Source organism: Xenopus laevis, chromosome 2S (genome assembly GCF_017654675.1).
Source record: "Xenopus laevis strain J_2021 chromosome 2S, Xenopus_laevis_v10.1, whole genome shotgun sequence".
Taxonomy (NCBI): Eukaryota; Metazoa; Chordata; class Amphibia; order Anura; family Pipidae; genus Xenopus; species Xenopus laevis.
Window position 1 is genome coordinate 124,243,201 of NC_054374.1, and position 25,919 is coordinate 124,269,119.

The following is a 25,919-nucleotide window of genomic DNA, read 5'->3' on the forward strand; positions in this document are numbered from 1 at the left end:
TGCTCTTTCCCCTGCAGAAATCCAATTCATGTCAAATGCCTCACTGATAATACCATCAATTTGTTTTTTAAAGCCCATCACTGGGTCTGAGGCTAAAGTGCCATACACATTATCATGACTTAGCTGAGACATAATTTCGTGCTTGTAATCTTTATATATATATATATATATATATATATATATATATATATATATATATATAAATATATATATATATATATATATATATATATATATATAAAAAACAAGGGAAAGTTGTGCTCACCACTAGTTTTTAAAAAACATTAGGCGGGGGTGCAATGAGGGTGTGACCCACTGGTGTCTAATAAAAGGGCAGCCAAGTTTGGGAGTTTTACTTTGAAAGCAGCTAGTAAGTTGCAGGTAAAACGTATTCGTCCCTTTTATAAAATGTATAATTAAACCATAGAATTCTTAATGAATCAGATGAAAATTGAGCGTAGGACTGGCCAGATATGGGATGACTTTGACGTAGTTGGCCAGCTTAAATATATTGCAATATATGGACAAACAATCCCTGTTTTGTTTAAAGGGTAAGGCATTTTTCAGTAGCAGTATGCACAAAATGTCTCTGTCTTAAATATATTGATAATGGGTTGAGTGCAGAGGAATCTTGTATTTGTCTATATATATATATATATATATATATATATATATATATATATATATATATATATATATATATATATATATATATATAGATAGCAAAAAGAACCGCACAACCGCACACACAGGACTTTAGAAGGTGCAAAATCAAAAAATGATGTTTATTTCAATGTTTCGGCTAATCACTTAAGCCGTCATCAGGACGGCTTAAGTGATTAGCCGAAACGTTGAAATAAATATCATTTTTTGATTTTGCACCTTCTAAAGTCCTGTGAGTGCGGTTCTTTTTGCTTTATATATATATATATATAGATATATAGATATATAGATGATATATAGATTATATAGATTATATAGATATATAGATATATAGATATATATATATAGGTATAGAATCCGTTATACAGAAACCCGTTATCCAGAAAGCTCCAAATTACAGAAAGGCCATCTCCCATAGACTCCATTTTATCCAAATATTGAAAATTTTACAAAAAGTATTTCCTTTTTCTCTGTAATAATAAAACAGTACCTTGTATATGTTCTAAACTTTGATATAATTACTCCTTATTGGAAGCAAAACCAGCCTATTGGGTTCATTTAATGTTTATATGATTTTCTAGTAGATTTACCGTATGAAAATCCAAATTACTAAAAGATCTATTATTATGTCTTGCTGTTACAATTTTATTTTTTAAAGTGCACTGAAGGGTTATAATACAGGTACGTAACCTGTTATCCAGAATGCTTGTGACTTTGGGTTTTCTGGATAACTGATCTTTCCGTAGTTTGGATCTCAATTCCTTACCCCTACTAGAAAATCATGTAAACATTAAATAAACCCAATAGGATGGCTTCCAATAAGGATTAATTATATCTTAGTTTGGATAAAGTACAGGTTACTGTTTTATTTTTGCAGAGAAAAGGTAAATCATTTTTTTAAATAAAGTCTATGGGAGACGGCCTTTCCATAATTCTGAGCTTTCTGGATAATGGGTTTCCTGATAATGGATCCCATACCTGTATCTGTATTTAAGAGATTACCTTTAAAGGGGTGGTTCACCTTTAAGTTAAATTTTAGTATTTTATAGAATGGCTAATTCTAATCAACTTTTCAATTGGCCTTTATTTTTTATAGCTTTTGAATGATTTGCCTTCTCCTCGCTGTTTTTAAATTTTCTGAGGGTCACTGACCCCATCTAAAAACAAATGCCTTGTAAGACTACAATTGTATAGTTATTGCTCAATTTTATTACTCATCTTTCTGGTCAGACCTCTCCAATTCATATACCAGTATCTTATTCTTATCAGTGCATGGTTGCTATCTTTTTTGAATCCAAGCAACCAGATTGTTGAAAGTGCAAACCGGAGAGCTGGTGAATAAAAAGCTAAATAACTCATAACCACAAATAATAAAAAATGAAAACCAATTGCAAATTGTCACAGAATATCACTCTCTACATCATACTAAAAGTGAATTCAAATGTGAACAATCCCTTTATGAGTGAATCCATTTATCTAATTAAAAAGCTCGTATCAGATACTTATTTTTAGTTTGGGGCATCACGTAAACTTCAGGGTACATCTCGGAGTACTTTATAATTTACATAAATTTTCTATTTTTAGCAGTTTCTGAGATATTCGCAGTTTTAGACTCAGTAGCTCTCTTTGAAGACCCAAGAGTGTTGATGGCCCTGTCTGACTATGCACTTCCTTTATTCAGTTAACCCTAGGTTTGGCAACTCTAAGGGGCAGATTTATCAAGGGTCAAATTACGAAGTCAAAAAATACTTCGAAATTCGACCATCGAATTAAAATACTTCAAATTCGAACTTTTTTTCATAGAATTTGGCCATCGAACGGTCAAAGTAAAATCGAACGATTGAACAATTAAATCCTTCGAACCGAACGTTTTATCGTATGATCAAACGATTTTTACTTCGACTTCAAAAACTTAGAAAAATGCATTAGAAGGTCCCCTTAGGCTAACATAGCACTTCGGCAGGTTTAATTTGGCGAAGTATTGAAGTCAAAGTTATTTTTAAAGAGACAGTACTTCGATTATCGAATATTCTAACGATTTTACTTCGAATCGAAGTAAATTCGAAGTCGTAGTATTCTATTCGATGGTCGAAGTATCCAAAAAAAATTACTTAGAATTTCCAATTTTTTAACTTCGAAAATCCCCTCGAATTCACTTCGACCCTTGATAATGCAAATATCTCAGAAACTGCTAAAAATAGAAAATGTATGTAAATTGCAAAAGTTCTCAGAGAAGCACCCTGAGTAGCTTTACATCCATTTATATTTATTCATATGTCGAAACTCAACAGGCAGACGGCACTTCTGGGATAAGGTTTATTGGGGTTACTGCTGTTGAAAACCTCACGCGTTTCGGGAGTATATCCCTTAGTCATAGGCCATAGGTCATGAGCCTTGTGCATGCATGTGTATATATGTGTATGTGTATGCATGCACACAACCTCACTCCCCCCATCCTAACCCACCCTCAACTCCCAGCTCAGATGCAACCCTGGATAGGGATTCTGCCCGGATAGGGATATAGCGGCACCCAACTTACCCATGTCTGACTCCACTGGGGGAGAGTGGCTATGGCTATGTAAGAGACCACAGCTGCATGGTTGAGTCGGGTGCTTGGGCCGTAGGGGTCCACGAGATTTTCTCTGTAACCCGAGTGGGCTAATCCGACACTGTATATTGAAGTATGCTGTGTTCTATATCTTAAACTTCAAGGATAATTATGGTTCCCTGCTTCAGTCAAGTGTTGCCTTTATAGCCAACTGAATGTACTGAGAAAAAATGCATAGTTACAGCAAGCAGAATGTGTTGTAGGGGTCTTAAAAATAAAATGCTAACTTGTAGTGGAGGAAGCACAAGAAATTTGGCAAGTAAGGTCAAGCATAACTGTACTTACCCATAAGTAGCAGTCTGAACACCTTGCATATTTGTCTGATTTAGCCATTTTCTAATACATTTAAGTGTGTTTTACACCCAAATTGTATCCCCTTTCCTATTTGTTCCTTGTAAATGTTAAGTTCAGGGAATTAAAGCAGCTGAAAACATTGAATACTTAATAATACCTAGACTTCTGTATATAGAGAAATCTGGATTTAATTTCCTGTGGTTCTCAGGAATAGTTGCATCGCAATAGGCTGCACATCTACATTGTCTGGCATAGTGTAGAAAGTAGTGCTTTACTGCTTAAAGAGACCCTGACTTGGCTCAGCCAATTTACACTCAAGCCTCTGTATATCAGTCAGTGAGGCCATCAGTCACATTATTAAAATGTGGGAATATGGGATAGTTAGAAACATGGGAAAACTAAACTTACAATAAATTGGTAAAGTAGAATATCGCTCACTTCTATGTACTGTTTGAACAAAGGAAATTACAATATGTGACTCCTGTAGGTAATTCTAAACTGACAACAATGAAAACTCCATATATGGTAACACTATAGCATTTGGATCGCTCCGCCCGCAAAACTGCAAGTACTATGCACAATAAGCGTATCGCATGCAAGCACATAGACATGCTGTCATTTCTAACTAGTAACTGTTTAACCAAGGTCATAAAGTATTAAATGTCAAAGTTGGTAAGAAAAAGTTAATTGAAGATGAGGCTTTGTTTTTTTTTTTTTGTTTTTTTATCTATTGGGGCACACATTGGTACCATTGTTGTCCTCCCCTTTAAAGGGAATGTAAAGGCAAAAAAAATAAAATACCATTTTTATTTTCTTTAAAGGGGAACTATCACGAAAATTAAAATGTAATATCAGCTTCAGCATACTGAAATCAGAAACTTTCTAAATACAATCAATTAAATATTCTGTACCTTTTCTGAAATAATCAAGTTTATCAATTTTTAATTGATTGTATTTAGAACATTTCTTACAGTATGAGGAAGCATATATTAAATTTTCATTTTTGCGATAGTTCCCCTGATCTTCGGTAAACTTTAATTAAAAAATGTGTACCGTTTTTATAAGAAACCTGACTGTATGCAGTGAAATTCTCCCTTCGTTTTACTTGCTCTGACTGCTGTAGATAGGAAACAGAAGGCAGACGGTTCCTAACAGCTCTACAGGGAATCAATCACACTTTCAAACAGCAGGGGGAGCCCCCCACCTTACTTCCCAGAACTCAAGCAGCTTTGTTTGTTTCCCTGTAGAGCAGTCGTCGACTGTGTAGAGATTCGTAGTAGGTTTTAGTTTTGCCTTTACATCCTCTTTAATGTTTCCAACTCCAGTGGCAGGGACAAATCATGGATCATTTTGCTGCAGCCACTGGTTCAGCAGAGTTGGAGAAAGTTTGCATTAAACAACACAAAAACTGTAAAATCCACATTAGAATACATGACAAAACAGGACCCAGTGCAGTCTGCATATTCTGATTATTAATCAGTCTTGCTGTATCAGCTTCTGGCAGATATTATTTGACTTGTGCTGTTTGGATAATTTATGATGATCACTAAGCTTAACCTCCCAATTGAAGCCCAGACCACACTGAGCATGTGCGTAGTCTTGGTCTTGCAAAGATGTTTAACAAAGTTACAAGATGGTGACTGCCTATGGCCAACTTTAAAGCATAAATCGTTTGTATTATTAGGCTTCTGGTGCAGTAAGTTTATATTTATGCTTAGTATACAAATATAGAAATATGTATGCTTCCACCACCTCACAGAAACCCTTTTCAGGCAGAGTGCAGAGCAGTCCAAAGACCCTTGCCAGGGGTCAAGCATATAGTAGAGAAGAAGAAGTAACTGCATTACCTCTTAGTTTCATAAGTGAAAAAGTTGTGTTCATTGGTCAGTAACCAACATGCTTGAGAAAGGGCAAGACTAAGCCGAAACATTGCCTGTTGGTTACTGACCAATAAACACAACTTTTTCACTTTTGCAACTAAGAGGTGCTGCAGTTACTTCTTCTTCTCTACTATATGCTTAGTATACAAACACAGAATCTCTAGCATTATTCTATTTTAGCCTTTAGTTCCTCTTAAAGTCATATGAGGAGAACCAAGTATATTAAGTAATAATGTTATAATAACTGCTCCCTGCCTGACTGGAGAGCCAAACTGTAGGAGAGGGAAGTGGTTTTGTATCTCACTCCCTGCGCCTCGGGTGCATCTTTCTCATGGGGCCCCATTTTAACATGGAGACCACAGACTCTCAGCACTGTTTTGTTAAGGGACTGCAAGACAGAAATGGCAATTTTATAGCTAAACCAAAGCAATTTGTGGTTTACAATGTATCTTGCTGCTCTCCCATTCATAAACATTAGTTAGAGCAATCATGCTATTGCTTTTCATTAAAATAAACAAAATACATTCATCCCTGCGCATACACACAAAACGTGGATTTTCTCAAGAAAATGTACCATATTTGTGCCATCTTTGTTTTATAAAGGAACCGGAGACACAGATAAGCTCCCCTATGCTGCCCCTGAACTTTAATACTATTCCTAGCCTTTCTATACTATTTATAGCCTATCCATTGCTGATCTGTGATGGTGTATATAATATTATCTGTTTATATTAGCCTTAATTGTATGCTGCTGTGTTTTCCTTAATCTGATATCGTAAATGGGTAAGCAGAGAACTGCTGTTGCCTATCAACCTTGTTTTTATAAAACACAGTTAAAAGAGAAGGAAAGTCTCAAAACAACATTATCCAAAAACCTCAGCCTTAATATAGTCAGAAACATATTCCCCTAGCTCAGCGTCCTGTTGCTTAGTGCAATGCCAAAGTCATGTCACTGAATGCAGTACCTGTTCCAATCCTGTGCAGCTTCCTTTTCTCCCAGAACAGAGATTTCCTGGGGCAAAGACATGCGCACTGACAAGCAGAGAGCTCCCTGACTTTTTTTTTTCTTTTTGTATTTGCATATTGAGCTCATGCTGCCGAAATGCTTGACCCTATTAGCCCTCCCACTTAATACTATTGTCCAATCGGATGGCTCCAAAAGTCCTGCACAGCCCCTCTAACTCCAGTACATCAAGTTCAGGTAATATAGACCCTTTAAAGTGCACAAGCAATTGATTTAAAAGTAATGGGAAGAAAACATTGGTGGTGAGCGGCTACCTGTGGTAACGAACTCCACGCTGTTTACGTGGTCCGCAGCAGTTCTGATGACTCTGTGGTCCCAAGCGAAGGGGGAAAAAATTTGCGCATGCGCAATGTGGAGGAGCCACGGGGGATGTGATGTCAGCGCTTTTAAAATGGCGCCCGCAAGCTCCCGAAGAAAGAGGGGAGATGCGCGACATTTAACTCGACTAATGATGGGATTAGAGAAGCGCCAATATAGTGGATCAGTAGGCGCGTATGTGGTAAATTTTTTAATGCCATTGTTGGTTCAAACCTTTCCTTCTCCTTTAAAGAGATACCCCTAATAATCCTGCTAAAAACAGCTGCCAAGTCATTGTTTCTGTCAAAAAAGTCACAACTGTGATATCATTTTGAAAATAATTTTCAAACCGGAAACAGTTTTGTTTAAAGGCTCATGCACACTAAAGACTCCACTTTGTGATCCAGTTTGCATTTTATCAAAGAGCCTGCACACTAGGAACAGTTTTAATTGTACAGACTGGCTGAATTTTATTCCTTTTTCTATTTCATTTAGTTTTCAGCTATGGCCATGTGATCTGATGTAGACTTTTGGACCATCAGTATCGCAAGCAGTGGTGTTTTCAATCCAAATTCCTGCTTTTTAGCTCTCTAACTCTGAGTTAGTCAGCAACTTTAAGGGCTAGGCCACATGGGAAGATTTCAGGGAGATTAGTTGCCTGGCGCAGGTGACTTTAGCGCTAGCGGGTGCAAGATACCAGCAAGCCATTCAGGGAGATTAGTCGCCTCAAAGACGCGGCGATTAGTCGCCAGGCGACCAATCTCCCTGAATCTTCCCGTGTGGCCCTAGCCTACGGGGGGGCCACATGGGACATAACAGTTCGGTGAGTTTGCAATTGATCCTCAGCATTCAGCTCAGATTCAAAAGCAAACAGTTATGATCCAAGTGCCCCCCTCAAGTCTCTGATTGGTTACTGCCTGGTAATGTTCTGTTCTTTTAGACATCCAGTCTATCCAGCCTTTATTCATTACATTTTTGGCTAACAAACTATATTAGAAACATTTTTTATTTTGCACAGCCTATCTACAGTATTTACCCAGTTTATATTTTTACACTGAACTGTTCCCTTAAATGAATATAACCCCACTACATTTTATAACAGATGTTGTCAAGTAAATAGATTTCGATAATGTGCAGTGTTTAGGATTAAATTCACTTGCATGGAAAGTTGGCCAAATATGAGATGACTGTTAGTCGTGTCTACAGTCAATTCTTTCAGATCAGAATATAAAACACATACGTGCCTATGTGCGTAACACTTCTCAGTTGCATTATAGTTATTTTTTTCTTTAGCTATATTCTCTATATCAGGGATCCCCAAGTTTTAGAACCCGTGAGCAACATTCAAAAGGAGTTGAGGAGCAACACTAGCATGAAAAATGTTCCTGGGGTGCCAACCAATGACTGTGATTGGCCATTTAGTAGCCCCTATGTGGATTGTCAACCTACATTGAGACTCTGTTTGACAGAGCACCTGGTTTTTATGCAATCAAAACTTGCCTCCAAGTCTGGAACTCCAAAATAAGCACCTGCTTTGAGGCCACTGAGAGCAACATCCAAGAGGTTGGAGAGCAACATGTTACTCATGAGCTACTGTTTGGGGATCACTGCTCTATATTGTGCCACCATATAATCCCCATTGATTGATTGGCATGTCCACTAAAAGAGCACTAGTTGGCCAAATTGCCTTCTCAATTAATGTATTTGAACCCAGCTTACATACGTGTCTATGTGAATAACACTTATCAGTTTCATAAAAGTTTTTTTTTTTTCTTTAGCTATGTTCTCTATATTGTGCCACCATATAATCCCCAGTGATTGATTGACATGTCCACTAAAAGAGCACTAGTTGGGCAAATTGCCTTCTCAATAAATGTATTTGTACCCATCTTACCTCCTTACTAATGTGTTTTTTCCAGCTAATATACAATGTCTGTGATTGGATTGTATGTGTAAGCCCAAAGAAGTCATGTTCAAAAGCGCTCTCATTCTTTATAACAATCCTTCTCTTTTTCTTCCAGGATCTGGGGATATTGAAAGTGGGTCATATGAAGCGAATTCTGCAGGGAATTAAAGAGCTCAGCAAAAATACATCTTTATCGGACATGTAAAGGCTCTGGTGAAATCCCTGCAAAGCTCAAGGCTTTGCTAAATATCAATGCTGTTTGGGGCACGTCACTGTCCTTTTGTTTACTGTTATATGGCAGCACAAATATGCAGCTGGATGATGCACAGGCTGATGTTTGTAAGCGTATCTTAAGCATTTACAGTGTTTAGGCTGGATAAAAAAACCTATACAACATAGTTTAAATAGGTTTGTACCTGCTTAACTTGAAACATTTGTAATGGTATTTGACTAAGCAGTAAGCACTTTGTGCTTAATAGGTATTGAAATAGCACAGAGAAAGGATTCAAGCTAGCATCAGGCCTTTGTAGCCTAGCAAGAGTGAAGGTCAAAATACTGATAAAATCAAGGCTTCCATCGTGGTCTTGATTCATGTTGCCTCAGGTACCATTCACTTACTGGCCAAGGAGTATGACTGAGAAAAAAAAGCTTTGTACAAAACAATGCAGTCTTTATTGCATGGAGTGCCTGCTAAATTGTCTTTCAGTTGCATGACATATCCTAATATACTAATACAAAACAGCAGACACAAAAGAACACTTGAACAACTTTTGTATTCATTTTAATAAGGTTAATTTATTACTACTGAAGTGGCTCTGTTGCTTAAAGGCACTTTTCTATTGTGTATTTGTACATATTTTGCATGATTATGTGGGGTCTGTGGGTGTGACCATGTAACTGAGGTGCCATGTATAGTTAGAATATGATGAGTGAAATGTATACATATTTATTATAGCTAGTAACTTCTAATAACGTAGTAATGCTCAGTGCTTTTCAATACGTTTTGTTTTTTTCTAAGGTGGTTATCTTACAAAATACCTACTCTGTTAATGTTCCATTGGGACTTTACACTTCCTAATGCCTTATAGTTAGTGTTTATTGTGGATGTTTTACGTTTTATTTTTAGTCTTAATTGCTAATAAGCAGCCAGGGAGGCAAAGCGATCACGTTCTACAGGAAAAAAAATGTATATGCTGGCCTGTCATTAGGGTTCTTCAAGGACTGTTAAAATATCATGTAACAAATACATTGGCTGTTTCTACATATAAAGCAAAACACTTTCTAGTATTGATGCATTTTGTACCACAGTGCATTTCTAAATGTACATTATTACTAGAAAGCTTTTTTACAGAGTAGTGCAATACTTAAAGGGATACTGTCATGGGGAAATTTTTTCAAAACTCATCAGTTAATAGTGCTGCTCCAGCAGACTTCTGCACTGAAATCAGTTTCTCAAAAGAGCAAACAGATTTTTGAAATCTGATATGGGGCTAGACATATTGTCAGTTTCCCAACTGCCCCCAGTCCTGTGACTTGTACTCATCAGTCACTTTTTACTGTTGATATCACCCCCCTCCCTCCCCCCCCGCTCCGGCAGCCTAACAACAGAACAATGGGAAGGTAACCAGATAGCAGCTCCGACACAATATAACAGCTGCCTGTAAATCTAAGAACAGCACTCAATAGTAAAATCCAGGTCCCTCTGAGACACATTCAGTTACATTGAGTAGGAGAAACAACAGCCTGCAGTTCCATCCTAAAGTGCTGGCTCTTTCTGAAAGCACATGACCAGGCAAAATGACCTGAGATGGTGCCTACACACTTAGGGTGGTGGCAGATGTGGCTACTCAGGGAGATTAGTCGCCCAGCGACAAATCACCTCTTCTTCTGCAACTAATCTCCCCTAAATGCCTTCTCGTCGGCTAGAATGTAAAGACCCAGTGGGATGGCACTTGGTTTTCCGAAGTTGCCAGAAGTTTCCTCGTGAGGATTATTACAGCTAAAAAATTCACTTGCTGGTTCAGGAATTACATTTTATATTGTATAATTAAATGTATGCAGTATAAACAATGTAATTTAGAAATAAAAAAACGACATCAAAATCATGACAGAATCCCTTTAATACAGAAAAAGTAGCATTTCAGCTGTATTGGCTAGAGGTTATTGAATTGCTAATAACATGTTAACTGTCAATCTTGTCCCTGAACTTTTAAAAACATTGCTTATCTCTTCATATGTGCAGAAAAGTTAGGAAGCACCGTTGCCATATCATTACTTAAATCCTCTAGGGTATATCTTAGTATCTTATTGTACTCAGGGGGCAGTAAGCACTTGCTCTTATGGACATGATTTCCAAATGTTTCAGGTATGATTGCATTCACACAATTCGTCTTACTTATTTTACTCTCCAAAAAAATCTTTGACAAGCAGTAGAAGTGTGCATATGTTTTAGCATGTGTGTGTGTCTGCATCACTAATGGGCATATTAATTAACATTGGAGACAAACAGGGCATTGCACCAATGAGATGAGTTGAGAAACTTGCCTTAGGCAGCAGGGCAAAATTTCTGTTTTTTGTTTTTTTTTAAATTGGAAATTCAGCTTTTCTAGTGCAGAAGGCACAAGTGAACTTCCCTGTGCTAGCATCAGGAGCCCCCTGGTCCCCCTCTGGTGCCAAAAAGGTGAGCCTGGAGGAGGGGCAGGGGACAGCAGAGGGGCCTAGGTCACCCCTGGAGACAAACATCACCACTGATTTAGCCCATAGCAGCCAATCACATATTTACTTTTGTTCTCTAACTTGTAGGTGACTGTTCAAAGCTAATTGCTGATTATAATTGCTATGGGCAACATCACCGGTGATGTTTGTCTCCGATATTAATGAATACATCCCTAAGTGTGAGGCTTCCAGGGAGACCCCTAGTTACACGATGTGATTAAGCAGCAAACCAGGCTTTATTTTTTTAGATGGACATTCATGTCTATTAATTGTAATCTGTGATTTGTGCAAGTATATAGCTACATTTCCATTGGCAGTGTAATTGCCGTGCAGGTGTTTCACAGTGTATCCGTTCTGCATTTGCTCTATGACAACTTTGACATCTTTTCCCCTTTAATTCTAGGTTTTCTTTAGAGTATTTTTCCACTTGAAGCCATAATCATTTGGTATTGCTGAAGACCGCACTGAGGTAGTTTAGTATCCGTATCTGAGAGAGTGATTGATGTGGGAGAAGGTTCCCAGTTGCTTAATAGACAATTCCCTGTTTTCTGGCAAAGCAGGAGACTGCAATGTGCAATATGTATATGCGAATAAGTATCGTATGCATATAGTGGTAATGAGCAGCACACATTTTGTGGGGTATCTTATGACACAGCCAACAAGTGCACTACCTTAATATTTTATATTCTATCCAATAAGAACTGATGAGATGCAGTTGATCTGCCTGTTTGTATATCACGTTGTAGCAGTACCTCACGTATTTACTGTATATAGAAAGTGGATCTTATTTGTGTAAGTAATATTGTTTCTAACCTGGGGTTAAGTATGTACATACATCAAGAACCCCTTTGTATCAGTAGGTGCTTGCTTTATTCTTTTGTTGTTTTTTTAAGTATTGTTCTCGATTAATAATGTGTCCACAAAATACAATCCTCTGATACGTTGTAAATATAAAGTTGTAGAGTTTGTTTCTGACAAGCAAGCTGCTTCAGATGTACAATTTGTTTTTAAACTAATTCTTTTGTTCTGTTGCTGGTTTTTTAGGTTTTTTGGGTTTTTTTTTTTTTGCATCTTACAATCTACATATCCTCTCATAAAGAGTTAAACACTCAGTTCTTCAGCTAAAAGGCACAGTGGTCCACACTGACATAGGTGGCAGCTGTGTAGGGTATACAGAATATATTATCCCCAAAGTGACATAAAGGGGCAGATTTATCAAGGGTTCAAATTGAAAATTTGAATTTTCTGGGGTTTTTTATGGTCGAAACTGTCAAATTCGAATAGGAAGTTATCCAAATTTGATTCAAGTTTTTCCAAAAATTCTAATTAGATTTTCCAGATTTATCATACTCTGGCCCATTAAGAACTTGAATTTGACTATTTGCCACCTTAAACCTGCCGAATTGCTGTTTAAGTCAAGGGGAGAGGTCCAGGGATCAATTTGGATTTGTTTGCAGCATTCCTGACATTCTAATTTTTTTCGGAGAAACAAAACTCGAATGGAGTTTTTGAAATTCAAATTGAATAGTTTCGCTTTTTCGGGTCGATCCTATTCACCCGAGTTTCAAAAAATGTGATTTCTATAATAAATTTCGATTGGTCGAATTTCGAGTTTATGGGAGTATATGGGTGTTTTAAAAAAACTCACGTGAATTCGAAGTTTGACCTTTGATAAATGTTCCTCAAGGAGTCAGTTAATGACCGTTCAGCTTCATAGAATGTTCTGTAATCATATTATGTATTTGTTTAAAAACAATGGAAGCTTTTGTTCCTTCCCATTCACTTGCCAGACAACAAGCTAACTGTAAGGTCCAAACGTTTCCACACTCACAGTTAAATAGCGTATTGATATTTATATATATCAAGTAGCAAGCACAAGACATTACTCTCCCTAAGATGTTTTATTTTTCGATTAAGGAAATTCCATATGATTTATTGGTGGTCATATGTATGTGTGTGCGTATATACAGTCATATGAAAAAGTTTGGGAACCCCTCCAATTCTTTGGAGTTTTATCATTAGCTGAGCAAAGTTGCAACTTCCTTGTAATATATAACATGCCTTATGGAAACAGTAGTATTTCAGCAGTGACAAAGTTTATTGGATTAACAGAAAATATACAATATGCATCATAACAAAATTAGGTCACCCCAACAGAGATATGACATTAATACTTAGTTGAGCCTCCTTTTGCAAATGTAAGCGCTTCTAGATGCCTCCTATAGCCTTTAATGAGTGTCTGGATTCTGGATGGTGGTATTTTTGACCATTCGTCCATACAAAATCTCTCCAGTTCAGTTAAATTTGATGGCTGTCGAGCATGGACAGCCTGCTTCAAATCATCCCATAGATTTTCGATGATATTCAAGTCGGGGAACTGTGATGGTCAGTCCAGAATATTGTACTTCTCCCTCTGCATAAATGGCTTTGTAGACTTCCAAGTGTGTTTAGGGTCATTGTCTTAGAATATCCAACCCCTGCGTAACTTCAACTTTGTGACTGATGCTTGAACATTATCCTGAAGAATTTGTTCATATTGGGTTGAATTGATCTAACCCTCGACTTTAACAAGGGCCCCAGTCCCTGAACTAGCCACACAGCATGATGGAACCTCCACCAAATTTGACAGTAGGTGGCAGGGTTTTTTTTGGATTGTGGTGTTCTTCTTCCACCATGCAAAGCGCTTTTTGTTATGAGCAAATAACTACATTTTTGTCTCATCAGTCCAAAGCACTTGTCTAAATGAGCTTTTGGATACAACAAGCGACTCTGTGTTTGCGTGAGTGCAGAAAGGGCTTCTTTCTCACCCTGCCATACAGATGTCCTTTGTCAAATTGCACTGAATTGTAGAATGATGTACAGATACCCCATCTGCAGCAAGATGTTCTTGCAGGTCTTTGGAGGTGATCTTTGGGTTGTCTGTAACCATTCTCACAATCCTCCGCATATGCCGCTCCTGTATTTTTCTTGGCATTCCAGACCTGGGTTTTACAGCAACTGTGCCTGTGGCCTTCCATTTCCTGATTCCATTCCTTACAGTTGAAACTGACAGTTTAAACCTCTGAGATAGCTTTTTGTAGCCTTCCCCTAAACCATGATACTGAACAATCTTTGTTTTCAGATCTTTTGAGAGTTGCTTTGAGGACCCCATGCTGTCACTTTTCAGAGTAGAGTCAAATAGAAGCACAACTTGCAATTGGCCACCTTAAATACCATTTCTCATGATTGGAAACACCTGCCTATGAAGTTCAAGGCTTTAAGAGCTAATCCAACCAATTTGGTGTTGCCACTAATCAGTATTGAGCAGTTACATGCATTCAAATTAGCAACATTTTCTTCTCCCTAACTTCAGTATAGGAATCATGTGTAAGTTAGGGGCGTAATGGAGGGCACCTATGTATCTTTCCCAGCCATTCCCAAAGGAACACAGTGCTGTGGAGTGCAGGCTATATTTTATTTAGTCTGTAGGTGTACTTTGCACCCCTTATTTGTAGATAACTCTTTAACTTTGAATATGCTATCTGTATATTAAAAGGGATTATCCACCAGAGGGCATCAGAAGGATGTTGTATAGAGCGAATGGTTCTCAAATAAAATGTAGGAAGTTATCCAAATTAGATTTGAGTTTTTTTAAAAATTCAAATTCGATTTTCAAGATTGATCATACTCTGGCCCTTTAAGAATTTGAATTTGACTATTCGCCACCTAAAACCTGTCGAATTACTGTTTAAGTCAATGGGAGAGGTCCAGGGATCAATTTGGAGAGGTTTGCAGCCTTCCTGACATTTAAGTTTTTTTTCAGAGAAAAAAATTGCATTTTCGGGTCATTTAAATTTGTACGAGTTTAAAAAATATATATTTTATTAAAATATCGAATTTACAATTCATGGGAGTTTAGAGGAGTTTTAAAAAACTCACATGAATTCGGAAATCTACCTTTGATAAATGTGTCTCTAACTGTTTCATGGTGGTAGAGACAGAAGACAATAGTATGTTGCCCTAACACATTATAGTTGCTTATGTATACAAATAAAATATATCATGTGGGCCTTTCCCATGGGAAACTTGTGTTCATAACAATGTACTTGTTTGTGGTGCAAAATGGGCATAGTGGTAGAACTGTACCTTACTTTTGTAATGATTGGACAGCACTGTTCTGACAGACCTACAGGAAGGAGATCCATTTGGTATCAACTCTTTAAAGGAGAACTTAACCCTAAAAATCAATATGGCTAAAAATGCCATATTTATATACTGAACTTATTGCACCAGCCTGAAGTTTCAGCTTCTCAATAGCAGCAATAATCCAGGACTTCTGGAAAGTGTCTGTGACACTGACATGCTCAGTGGGCTCTGAGCAGCTGTTGAGAAGCTAAGCTTAGGGGTCGTCACAATTTATCAAGCAGAAAATGAGGTTGGTCTGTAATATAAGCTGATGCTACAGGGCTGTTTATTAAATTCTGATGCTAATTGCACTGGTTTCTGTGCTGCCATGTAGTAATTATCTGTATTAATTATTAATCAGCTTTATACTGTGACATTTATATTCTTTGTGTACTGTATATTGTGAGTGGGTCCCTAAGCTCAGTAAGTGACAGCAGCACAGAGCATGTGCATTGATTCAGCAGAAAATAACATGGTACTGTCTCTCACTATGCACAATTTGCTTGTGGTGCCAGTACCTACTAACTCATATAATGCACTGTATAATGTGCTTTTCACTGATTCTAACTGTATATAATGTACTTGGTGTGCCAGTTATTACCTATTATTGCTTATGGTGTATCAAGTGGTTGTGGACCAACAATCCACCGCTCTCAGAGTATAATGAACTTTGCATGCACCTGGCAGCTCATTATGATAATGGTAGGTGTGGCTTATATTATGCTACGCTTGCCTCACATACCATCCCTACACTTTTCTGATCCTAATTCAAGCACTGCCTTCTTTCAGTGTAAAAATAAAAACTGGATAAATAGATAGGCTGTGCAAAATAAAAAATGTTTCTAATATAGTCAGTTAGCCACAAATGTAATTTATAAAGGCTGGAGTGACTGGATGTGTAACATAATAGCCAGAACACTACTTCCTGCTTTTCAGCTCTCTAACTCTTGAGTTAGTCAGCGACTTAAAGGGGGACCACATGGGACATATCTATTCAGTGAGCTACCGAAGCAATTTATAGCCAATAGATAAGCTACAATAGTGCAAGCTATAACACTATATTTATACTGCAGAACACGTTACCATACCTGAGTAAACCGCTCTAGAAACTTTGTTTGTTTAGGATATCAGCCGCCATATTAGCTTGGTGTGACATCACTTCCTGCCTGAGTCTCTCCCTGCTCACTCAGCTCTGGGCTCAGATTACAGCAGGGAGGGGGGAAAGGGAGAGAGGAGCAAACTGAGCATGCTCAAGCCCTAGCCCTGGAGGTTTAAGCTGAAAACAGAAAGTCTGATACAGAAGCCTATCTATACACAATAGAAGGAAAGAAATGTGGTGTTTCATTTGACAGAGGACTCAGAGCAGCACTACTTTGAGGATTTACTGGTGTATTTATATAGACCTTTCTGATAAAGCTTACTTAATTTTAACCTTTCCTTCTCCTTTAAAGTGCAAACAGAGTTAAATACATTAATTGTGGAGTATGAAACAAAACAAGTGAAAGTCTAGTAAATCTCCAGCATGTGATTTACACACGGCTTTGCAACAACTTCAGCCTCTTAATTTGCAATTAACACAGCAGCGTATAAAATTGTGTTTCACTGGTGCTTTTTACACTGAACATTCTATTGATAAATGGCTGGGTACTGTTAATAGCAAGTAAATATTCACTCCATTATCTAATAGGAGCTGTAATATTTAATATTTTGTATTTGCCACTTGCACATAGAACTGAATTTGTATATACATTGGACAAAACCTGCCAAGGGTAAGGTATCACACAATATGTAAAGATATTTACATGTAAAGTATAACACACATCCCAGTGCTTGGCTCCATAGTAAAACAAACACAGGAAAGCTATAGTGATAAAGCTATACTGTATATTAAGGGGCAGATTTATCAAGAGTCAAAATAAAAATTTGAAATTCAAATTTTTTTTATGGTTAAAACTGTCAAATTTGACTAGGGAGTTATTAAAATTAGATTTAAGGTTTTTTTTAAATATAGATTAGATTTTCAAGATTTATCATTCTCTGGCCCTTTAAGAACTTGAATTCGACTATTTGCCACCTGAAACCTGCCGAATTGCTATTTAAGCAATGTTTAAGAGTTAATAAAATGTCTATTGGTCGAATTTCAAATTTGTGAGTTTAGGGATGAATTTGAATTAGACCTTTAATAAATGTGCCCCGAAGTGTTAAACCAAGGGACCTTTCTCATTATAGCCTGAAGGAATTAGATTAGCTGGGTCATATTCTGCTTGCCTTTGCTCTATTGCTTCAGATTTGTCACATACTTGTTTGTGAACATTTTGGAAAATGATAACGTCTGTGTGAGACGAGGTTGGCACCTGTGTCCGTTTATAAAATGTTTTATACAAAATACTGACCCTGAGAAATGTACAGCAACACCAGTAACACAACGAGCTGAAAATAATGGGGTGCAATGATTCCTGATTAATCCTACCATGCCATGCTAGAGGCCTATTTATTAAAATTCAGAGTTGTGAATTTTTTTTATAAATTTCAATTTGACCAAACTCAATCAAAATTCATATTAATCTCATCATTACCAATGGGACTACAAACTCTCAAAAGTTTTTTGAGAAGCTCAATTGAAAAATACAAGAGTCCTCTGCACTCAACCCATTATCAATATATTTAAGACAGCGACATTTTGTGCATACTGCTACTGAAAAATGCCTTACCCTTTAAACAAAACAGGGATTGTTTGTCCATATATTGCAATATATTTAAGCTGGCCAACTACGTCAAAGTCATCCCATATCTGGCCAGTCCTATGCTCAATTTTATCTGATTCATTAAGAATTCTATTGATTCATTATACATTTTACAAAGGGACTAAGTTTTACCTGCAACTAACTTGCTGCTTTCAAAGTAAAACTCCCAAACTTGGCTGCCCTTTTATTAGACACCAGTGTCCAGCAGGTGATCCCACTGGTGGCTAATAAAAGGTGGCATAATAATGGTGGCATAGGCAAATCAGCGGTGGAAAGGGAAAAACATTTTTTACTTCCTTGTTTTCTGACAAAAAGTCACGCAATTTTCCTCTGTGCCCCTAATTTGCATATGCAAATTCGGATTCAGTTTGGCCCGGAAAGAAGGATTCGGCCGAATCCCGAACTGAATCCTGAATCCGGGATTCGGTGCATCCCTAAATTGCACCCCCACTTCTCTGTTGCTGAGCAAGATGCACAAAAACTAATATCACCATGAAGTACTCGTATACAGACACACAGGGCCTGGCAGGGAACCACTCCCAAGTCTATTTCTTTATTTTATAATTTTTATAAGTTAGAAAGAGGGAAAAAAAGAAAAGAGGGGGTACAGAAGAGAAGAAAGGAAACAGGATAAGAAATAATCAGTATGCAATAAATAAGGAGTACAAATCATTATAAGTCTAAACAGCATGATTTAACCCCCTATTTCTAACTGATCTAAATGCTTCCCATGAAATGTGACAGACAATGTATAAAGATAAGTGGACTGCCGGTGGGGTTAGTGGGGGCCAGTAGAAGTGCAGCTGCTTTATGCTTGCGGGTAACTGTGCTTAGTACAATGTTCTGATTCTGTTGGCTTTTCTTCTCTGTTTCTATTTGCTTTATATTGGTAGTTAAATGAACAGTTCAGTATAAAAATAAAAACTGGGTAAATAGGCTGTGCAAAATAAAAAAAATGTTTCTAATATACTGTAGTTAGTTAGCCAAAAATGTAATGTATAAAGGCTGGAGTGACTGGATGTCAGACATACTGTAGTAGCCAGAACACTACTTCCTGCTTTTCAGCGCTCTAACTCCGAGTTAGTCAGTGACTTGAAGGGGGGCCACATGGGACATAACTGCTCAGTGAGTTTGTAATTTATCCTCAGCATTCAGCTCAGATTCAAAAGCAACAGTTAAGACCCATGTGCCACCCACTCAAGTCTCTGATTGGTTACTGCCTGGTAACCAATCAGTGGAAATCAAGAGAGCTGAAAAGCAGGAAGTTGGATTCTGGCTATTATGTTACACATCCAGTCACTCCAGCCTTTATACATTACATTTTTGGCTAACTAACTATATAGAAACATTTTTTATTTTGCACAGCTCATCTATTTATCCAGTTTTTATTTTTGTACTGAACTATTCCTTTAAGTAGTATAGTCACAAGTGCTTTGTATTGTGCCCATTAAGTTTCTCAGCCTGTGTTATCTCTATTCTTTGGTCTGGACCAAATCTTAGTGAAGAAAAGTAATGTGCTTTATTCACAAATGCATATCCAACGTTTCGGTCCACGCTGGGACCTTCCAGCGTGGAAAATCCGGTAAGAGTGCACTCACCAAAATTGACTTTTTATATATATATAATATATATATATATATCTTACATTGTCCGGCCGTGTGGACAATGAGCGAGGCCAGGAGCAGCTGTAGAAGATAGGGGAATCCAGGATTCGGCCTTTTTCAGCAGGATTCAGGCCGAATCTTTCTCCCCAGCCGATCTGAATCCAAATTTGCATATGCAAATTAGGGGAGGGAGGGAAATCGCATTACTTTTTGTCATAAAACAAGAAAGTAAAAATGCCCCCCTATCCCACCCTTAATTTGCATATGCAAATTAGGATTCAGATTCATTTCGGTATTCGGCTTAATCTTTTGTGAAGGATTCACGGTTCGGTGCATCCCTACATACACATCAAGTATTGTCATCCTCAAGTATTACGTCTCTCTCTCTGGAAATGCTATTGGACTATACTTGGCTGCAGAGGTGGCTTCAAAAACCCTTTCTGCCCTTAAAGCTACACCGTGTATTTCAGCCTGGGGATATGTTGTATCGACACGACTGCCGGGTAACATTGCCACTGATGTATATTTAACAGTGACGGAGGTTGTAACATTTTTGGCTTTACTTAACCTAAAATAATGGAAAAAAAAAATCTAAAAAATAACAAGGTGAGTTTTGTTTACATAATGTTTACAATGGCACAGTTTTTTTATTTTTAATATATACAATTTTATGGTATTTATTGCATACTATTTCAAAACAAAAACCGTTTTGTGTGTTTTCAATTTTTGGAATATAATGTTACAATTCCCTGTACAGATATTGGGTGGCTTTGTTAATGCCGTTTAGTAATTTTTAATGACTACTAAGTGACCAGTTTTCTGTGCCTTTTATTGTTGGATGCATCATGATATATATATATTTATTAATGTATGGAGGTCACCAAGATGTGTATTTTTGTATATTCTGCTGAAAGCAATGGTGGAAATTTGTTGTTCACTATTGAGATGCCCGTGTTTGTTTGGCACTCAGTTAAGATCTTCCTTCTCAAATAAATAAAATGCATTCACTGTAAAGTCTCATTTATTTGTGTTGTATTGGTTGTACCTGTCCCTGCCTCACTTCTCTGCATTGTACAGGTATGGGACCTGTTATCCAGAATCCTCAGGACCTGGGGTTTTCTGGATAACAGGTCTCTCCATAATGTGGATCTTTATACCTTCTACTAGAAAAACATTAGGGTGCATGTTTATCAAGGGTCGAATTTGAAAAACTTCGAAATTCGAATTCAAAAAGACCAACCGAAATTAAGTCGAAGTTTTTTTTTTGGCCGAATAGGTACATTTTCAATCGAATAGGTCCATATTCGGACGAATTTGAATCGTACAATCGAAGTAATAGCGCATTCGATGGAATTTGAATCGAAGTTTTTTGCAAAAAAAACTTCCATTTTTCAAAGTCCACCAATTGACTCCAAATAGGTTCTAGGAGGTCCCCCATATTCTATATCAGCAATTCTGCAGGTTTTAGATGGCGAATGGTCAAAGTTGAATTTTTAAATAGACAGTACATGATACATTTCGATATTCTAATTCTCAATTTTTTTTCAAATTCAAATCAAATTTGGAATATTCCCTAGTCGAAGTACACAAAAAATAGCTTGAAATTCGAATTTTTTGAATTCTAAAATTCACCTCAACCTTTGATAAATCTGCCCCTAAATAAACCCAATAGGTTTTGCTTCCATTAAGGATTAATATCTTAGTTGGGATCAAGTACAACCTACTGTTTTATTATTACAGAGAAAAAGGAAAGATTTTTCGGATAAAATGGAGTCTATGGAAGACTGCCTTTCCGTAATTTGGAGCTTTCTGGATAACGGGTTTCCAGATAACTGATCCTATACCTGTATTGTAAAAGTGGCACAATATCGCTTCTTTCTCAAAGCTCCAGCTCAAGGGGTTGTTCAGATTTCAGCTCAATTTATTATGATGCAAGCAGTGAGTTGCAGTTGCACTTTGGTTATTTTTTGAGATTTTTGAACAATTTAACTTTCCTTCGACAGCTCCTAGTTTCGAATTTCAGCAGTTATCTGGTTGCTAGGGTCCAATTTACCCTAGCAACTAGGCTGATACATTACATATAAATACTAATTAAAAAATTTAAAAAAATACTCAATAAAATTGATTCTTAGATTGTGGTCAAAATCCATCCAGGCACACACTCCTCTCTCCCTTTTCCCCCATTCCTTTATGGCAAAGCAGTGATTTCCAAACCTGTATGGCTGGAACCCCAGAGTAGGGATGTAGCGAACCGCTGATAATGTGTTCGCGAACGCCGTTCGCGAACACCGGCAAAAAATGCGAACAGTTCGCGAACAGTTCGCGAACTTCGAACATCCGAAAATCGTTCGATTCGAACGATCGAAGGATTTTAATCGTTCGATCGAACGATTTTCGTTCGAATCGAACGAAAATCGTTCGATTTTAGCGATCGAATGGTCGAACGATTTTGACGCGAACGCCTATTGGCGAACGTCGCGCGACGTTCGCGAACTTGCGGCGGACGCGAACAGCCGATGTTCGCGCAAACAAGTTCGCCGCCGAACAGTCCGCGACATCCCTACCCCAGAGTACATATATTCCTTTATCTGTACCCATTTTTATCAGCTGGGGCCCAGCTAAAAGTTGGAGCTGCAAAGGCAGGGCTTGAAAACTGAAAATGTTTGACAACCACTGCAATAGAGGAGCTGCATGGAAGGACCAGGCCAAGGAGCATGAATAAAGGTCCTACTGATGTTTTTGCAGATTCCGGATGGATCCGTCTGCTACAAATTTATACCTTTATAAGGTGTATCCCTGAGTAAGACAAAGCTTTAATGTCCTTTTGGTAACCGAAAACTGCCGTACAGTTCAAGCAGCAGATTCACAAGAGAGATGATTATAAAGACATATTAATGGAAGGATATTGGGAGAGTGTTTGCCATCAATTGTACAGAAATAGAACTGCTGAATAAAGTATAGAAAAGGGTGAAAACACTATAAATCAGGAATCATCTGCTTTTACAGCTAGCCCTACATAAACTGGCATGGAATTGAATTCAACTGGAATAGAAATTGATTCAAACCAGGCAAAACTATTTCTCAATATTGACTTTGTTTCCCTGTTCTTGTGGAATAAAGTATTAGAGAAGGAGGGAGGAGAAACCTCATATAAAAGGAGACCCTTATTTCTGTTTTTAGCCCAGTGAGGTGTTTTGTGTTTGCACAAATTCTCTTTATTGAATTTTCAAATTAAGCCAGCAATACAAATCATTAGAATAACAAAAGTACAGTATTAAATACAGTAGAACCCCCATTTTACGTTTTTCACGGGATCAGAAATAAATGGTGTTAAATCCAGGAAAATGTAGTTATGCATAATAATATATAGGTGGGACCACAAAACAACAATGTAAAATGAGGGAAAACTTAAAATCAGGGGATGTAAAATGGGGTTTCTACTGTATATAAATAACCATAATATAACTTTACTATAGCACATTCAGTCTTCAGGTTCTGACTCTTGAAACAATGTAGCACAAGACAATCTTCCTCCAGGTTCGTTAATCAACTGCTACACTGTTTCAGGAGTCACAAGCAGCAGCGCAGATTGCTAGTCGCTAATCAGACCTGTATTATAAATGGTGGAGTTGGACCCAAGGGGAGCTACTGGGGCATGTTCAGAAGCACAGATCATTCATCACTGCTAGAACAGGGTTTAGAATGTTGAGACATGCTAGAGAGTTTTATTTCCCCTTATAGCTATTCTACTGGTCATATTATTAGCTCTTATCCAATAAGCATCTCTGAGACTATAATGGGCACTTTTTTTGACTTTTTGTCCCAGATTCCCATAGGGACTGAACAATAAACCGATAGCAAAGTAGTATGACCAATTGTATATTCAGAAACACAGTCTTTGGCCATGCGACTTCTAATCCTTTAATGGATCTCAACTGGGAACATGTACAGAAGATCTTAGTTTAGCTTTAAGGTTGCCACCTTTTGCCTCATCTGACTCTGGGCAGGGATGGGACGTGATGCACTGGGGGGCAATTCATGATGTCAGGGGCTGGACTATGACATAGCTATTGGCCAATCATAGGGAATCCTGCTTGGTTTTCCAAATTTGGAAAACCCGGCAGGCAGTTTTGACCTGGGCAGCCCTTCAATAAAACAGTCCTGGTCAAAATGGGACAGGTGCTTATTACAAATAAAGTTTAAAAATCCAGAGAAATGAGTGCAAAAAACTGGAATTGTATCAGTGTCTCTTCATTGTTTCACACATTTTTCTCCCTCGGTGTGTTGTTTTCCCACACTGCAATTTTCTTTATTCTTTGTTTTTGCCTCTGATAACACAGACAGGTTTTAGCATTTTATTAGTCAGGCTAGAGCATCCCATTCCAGTTCCTTCTCACTTTCTACCCATCAGGATCAGCTACCTAAAATGGGCACTGTGATAGAATGTGATGGAAGAACACAACTTAACCCCAGCACTGACACAGGAGAGGAATGATCATACAGGATAGTGACCTTACTGTATTGGGCTCCAGTATATTTTCATACACACATTGACTGCCATCAATACAGTCCAAAAGCCCCTTACAAAATGAACCAGAGAACAAACTGAGCATCACTGTCCCCTAATGATTAAACATGCAGTTGCTTTGTGTGTGCCCCGTCTTTCTCTGAACCCACAGCAGGTGCTTCTTTGGCCTCTGGATAAAGGCTAAACTCACAGGCAGAGAATAAAGTAGATTCCCTGCAAAAAAACTTGTATATTCATATATACTTATAAGTCCTACAATGAAAAGCCATGCGTTGTTCCCCTCAACAAAAAAAGATTTCTCTTCTGTGGCTCATTAAACGACATGCTCCCAGGCCCGGATTTGTGGAAAGGCCACCTAGGGCGGCAGGATTTTATGGGGGCAGCATGCTGCCTAACCAGACCCCCATTGGTTCAAAAACACTGGAGATGCGCTGGAGATAATCATTTTTTGAATTTCCTGTGCGCCAATCCCTATTGCTCCCAGTAACGTGACTTGGTGGGGGCGGGCCCTGGTGCGAGCCGTGCAGACGGGCCCGCCCCTATCCTCGTGTGCGCGATTTTTCTGTGCCGCGGCAGCCAACTGCAGCGCGCACAATCTTCCGGGCGGGGCTGCGGGCCCTGGCCCATTTGCACCCCCTGCTCCCCCGTAGTTACGCCCCTGATTGCTCCAGTCCAGATGAAAATTTGCATGAATAAAGGGAAGGGGACAGGGGCGACGAATGACAGTGGGCCTATGGGCGCCCACTATGTAAATCCGGCCCTGCATGCTCCTACCACTTTGGGGGTGGGGTTAAAGGAGACATTTTGTGTGAAAAACAAGAAGGTGCCAGTGCATTATAATTATATATAATTTCTGCAAAAGCCCTACTAGTTCTACCTTCCTGCCTCCTATCCCAGGCTGTGTATGGAGCCAGTGGCACTCAGCTCAATGGACTGTAGCATAGGAACCAATCAGCAGCCAGGCTGACCTGATAAATGATATAGTGAATAAAGTACCCCCTTTTGTAAAATATAAGGATATCATAAGTTACCAAGGAGTTCCATGACCATATAAAAACACGAGGCCGAGGTAACTTCTAATATCCTCATATTTTGCAACTGGGGTACTTTATTTATTATAATACACAAGTTTCTGTGAGTCATGTGACAGAAATGACATCAGAACTCACCGTTTATAACTGATGACATCAGAACTCACCGTTTATAAGGATATAATTTACAGGATATTCATGGCTTTTGTATATTATATCCTTCTAAACACAGCGTAGTGATGTCACCAGTTATAATCTGCGCATAGCTATGTGATCTGTCATGTGACCACTTAAACTTGTGTATGATAAAATATCAGGATATTAGAAGTCATCTCGGATTTCCATGTATAAAAGCAACTGAATATGTAAATATCATGTAAATGAGATACTTCTCAATGGCGCTTAGTGATTTGTAATAGGCGCTTAGTGATGTCATTTGTCTACACTCACTGTCACTTGTG

The 25,919-nt window shown here is 38.0% G+C and overlaps 1 protein-coding gene across 6 annotated transcripts in view; it reads left to right on the forward strand.

The window, feature by feature from the left end:
- Positions 1-10,106, forward strand: part of LOC108709786 (diacylglycerol kinase eta) — a 127,874-nt gene extending 117,768 nt beyond the window's left edge. For all 6 annotated transcript variants that reach the window (XR_001934689.2, XM_018249933.2, XM_018249932.2 and 3 more), the window contains one exon: positions 8,788-10,106. Coding sequence is in view for 5 of the 6 variants with exons in the window: in XM_018249933.2 (XP_018105422.1) it covers positions 8,788-8,877 (90 nt within the window). In the remaining variant the exon portion in view is untranslated. The remainder of the gene's footprint in view (positions 1-8,787) is intronic.
- Positions 10,107-25,919: the final 15,813 nt, after the last annotated feature.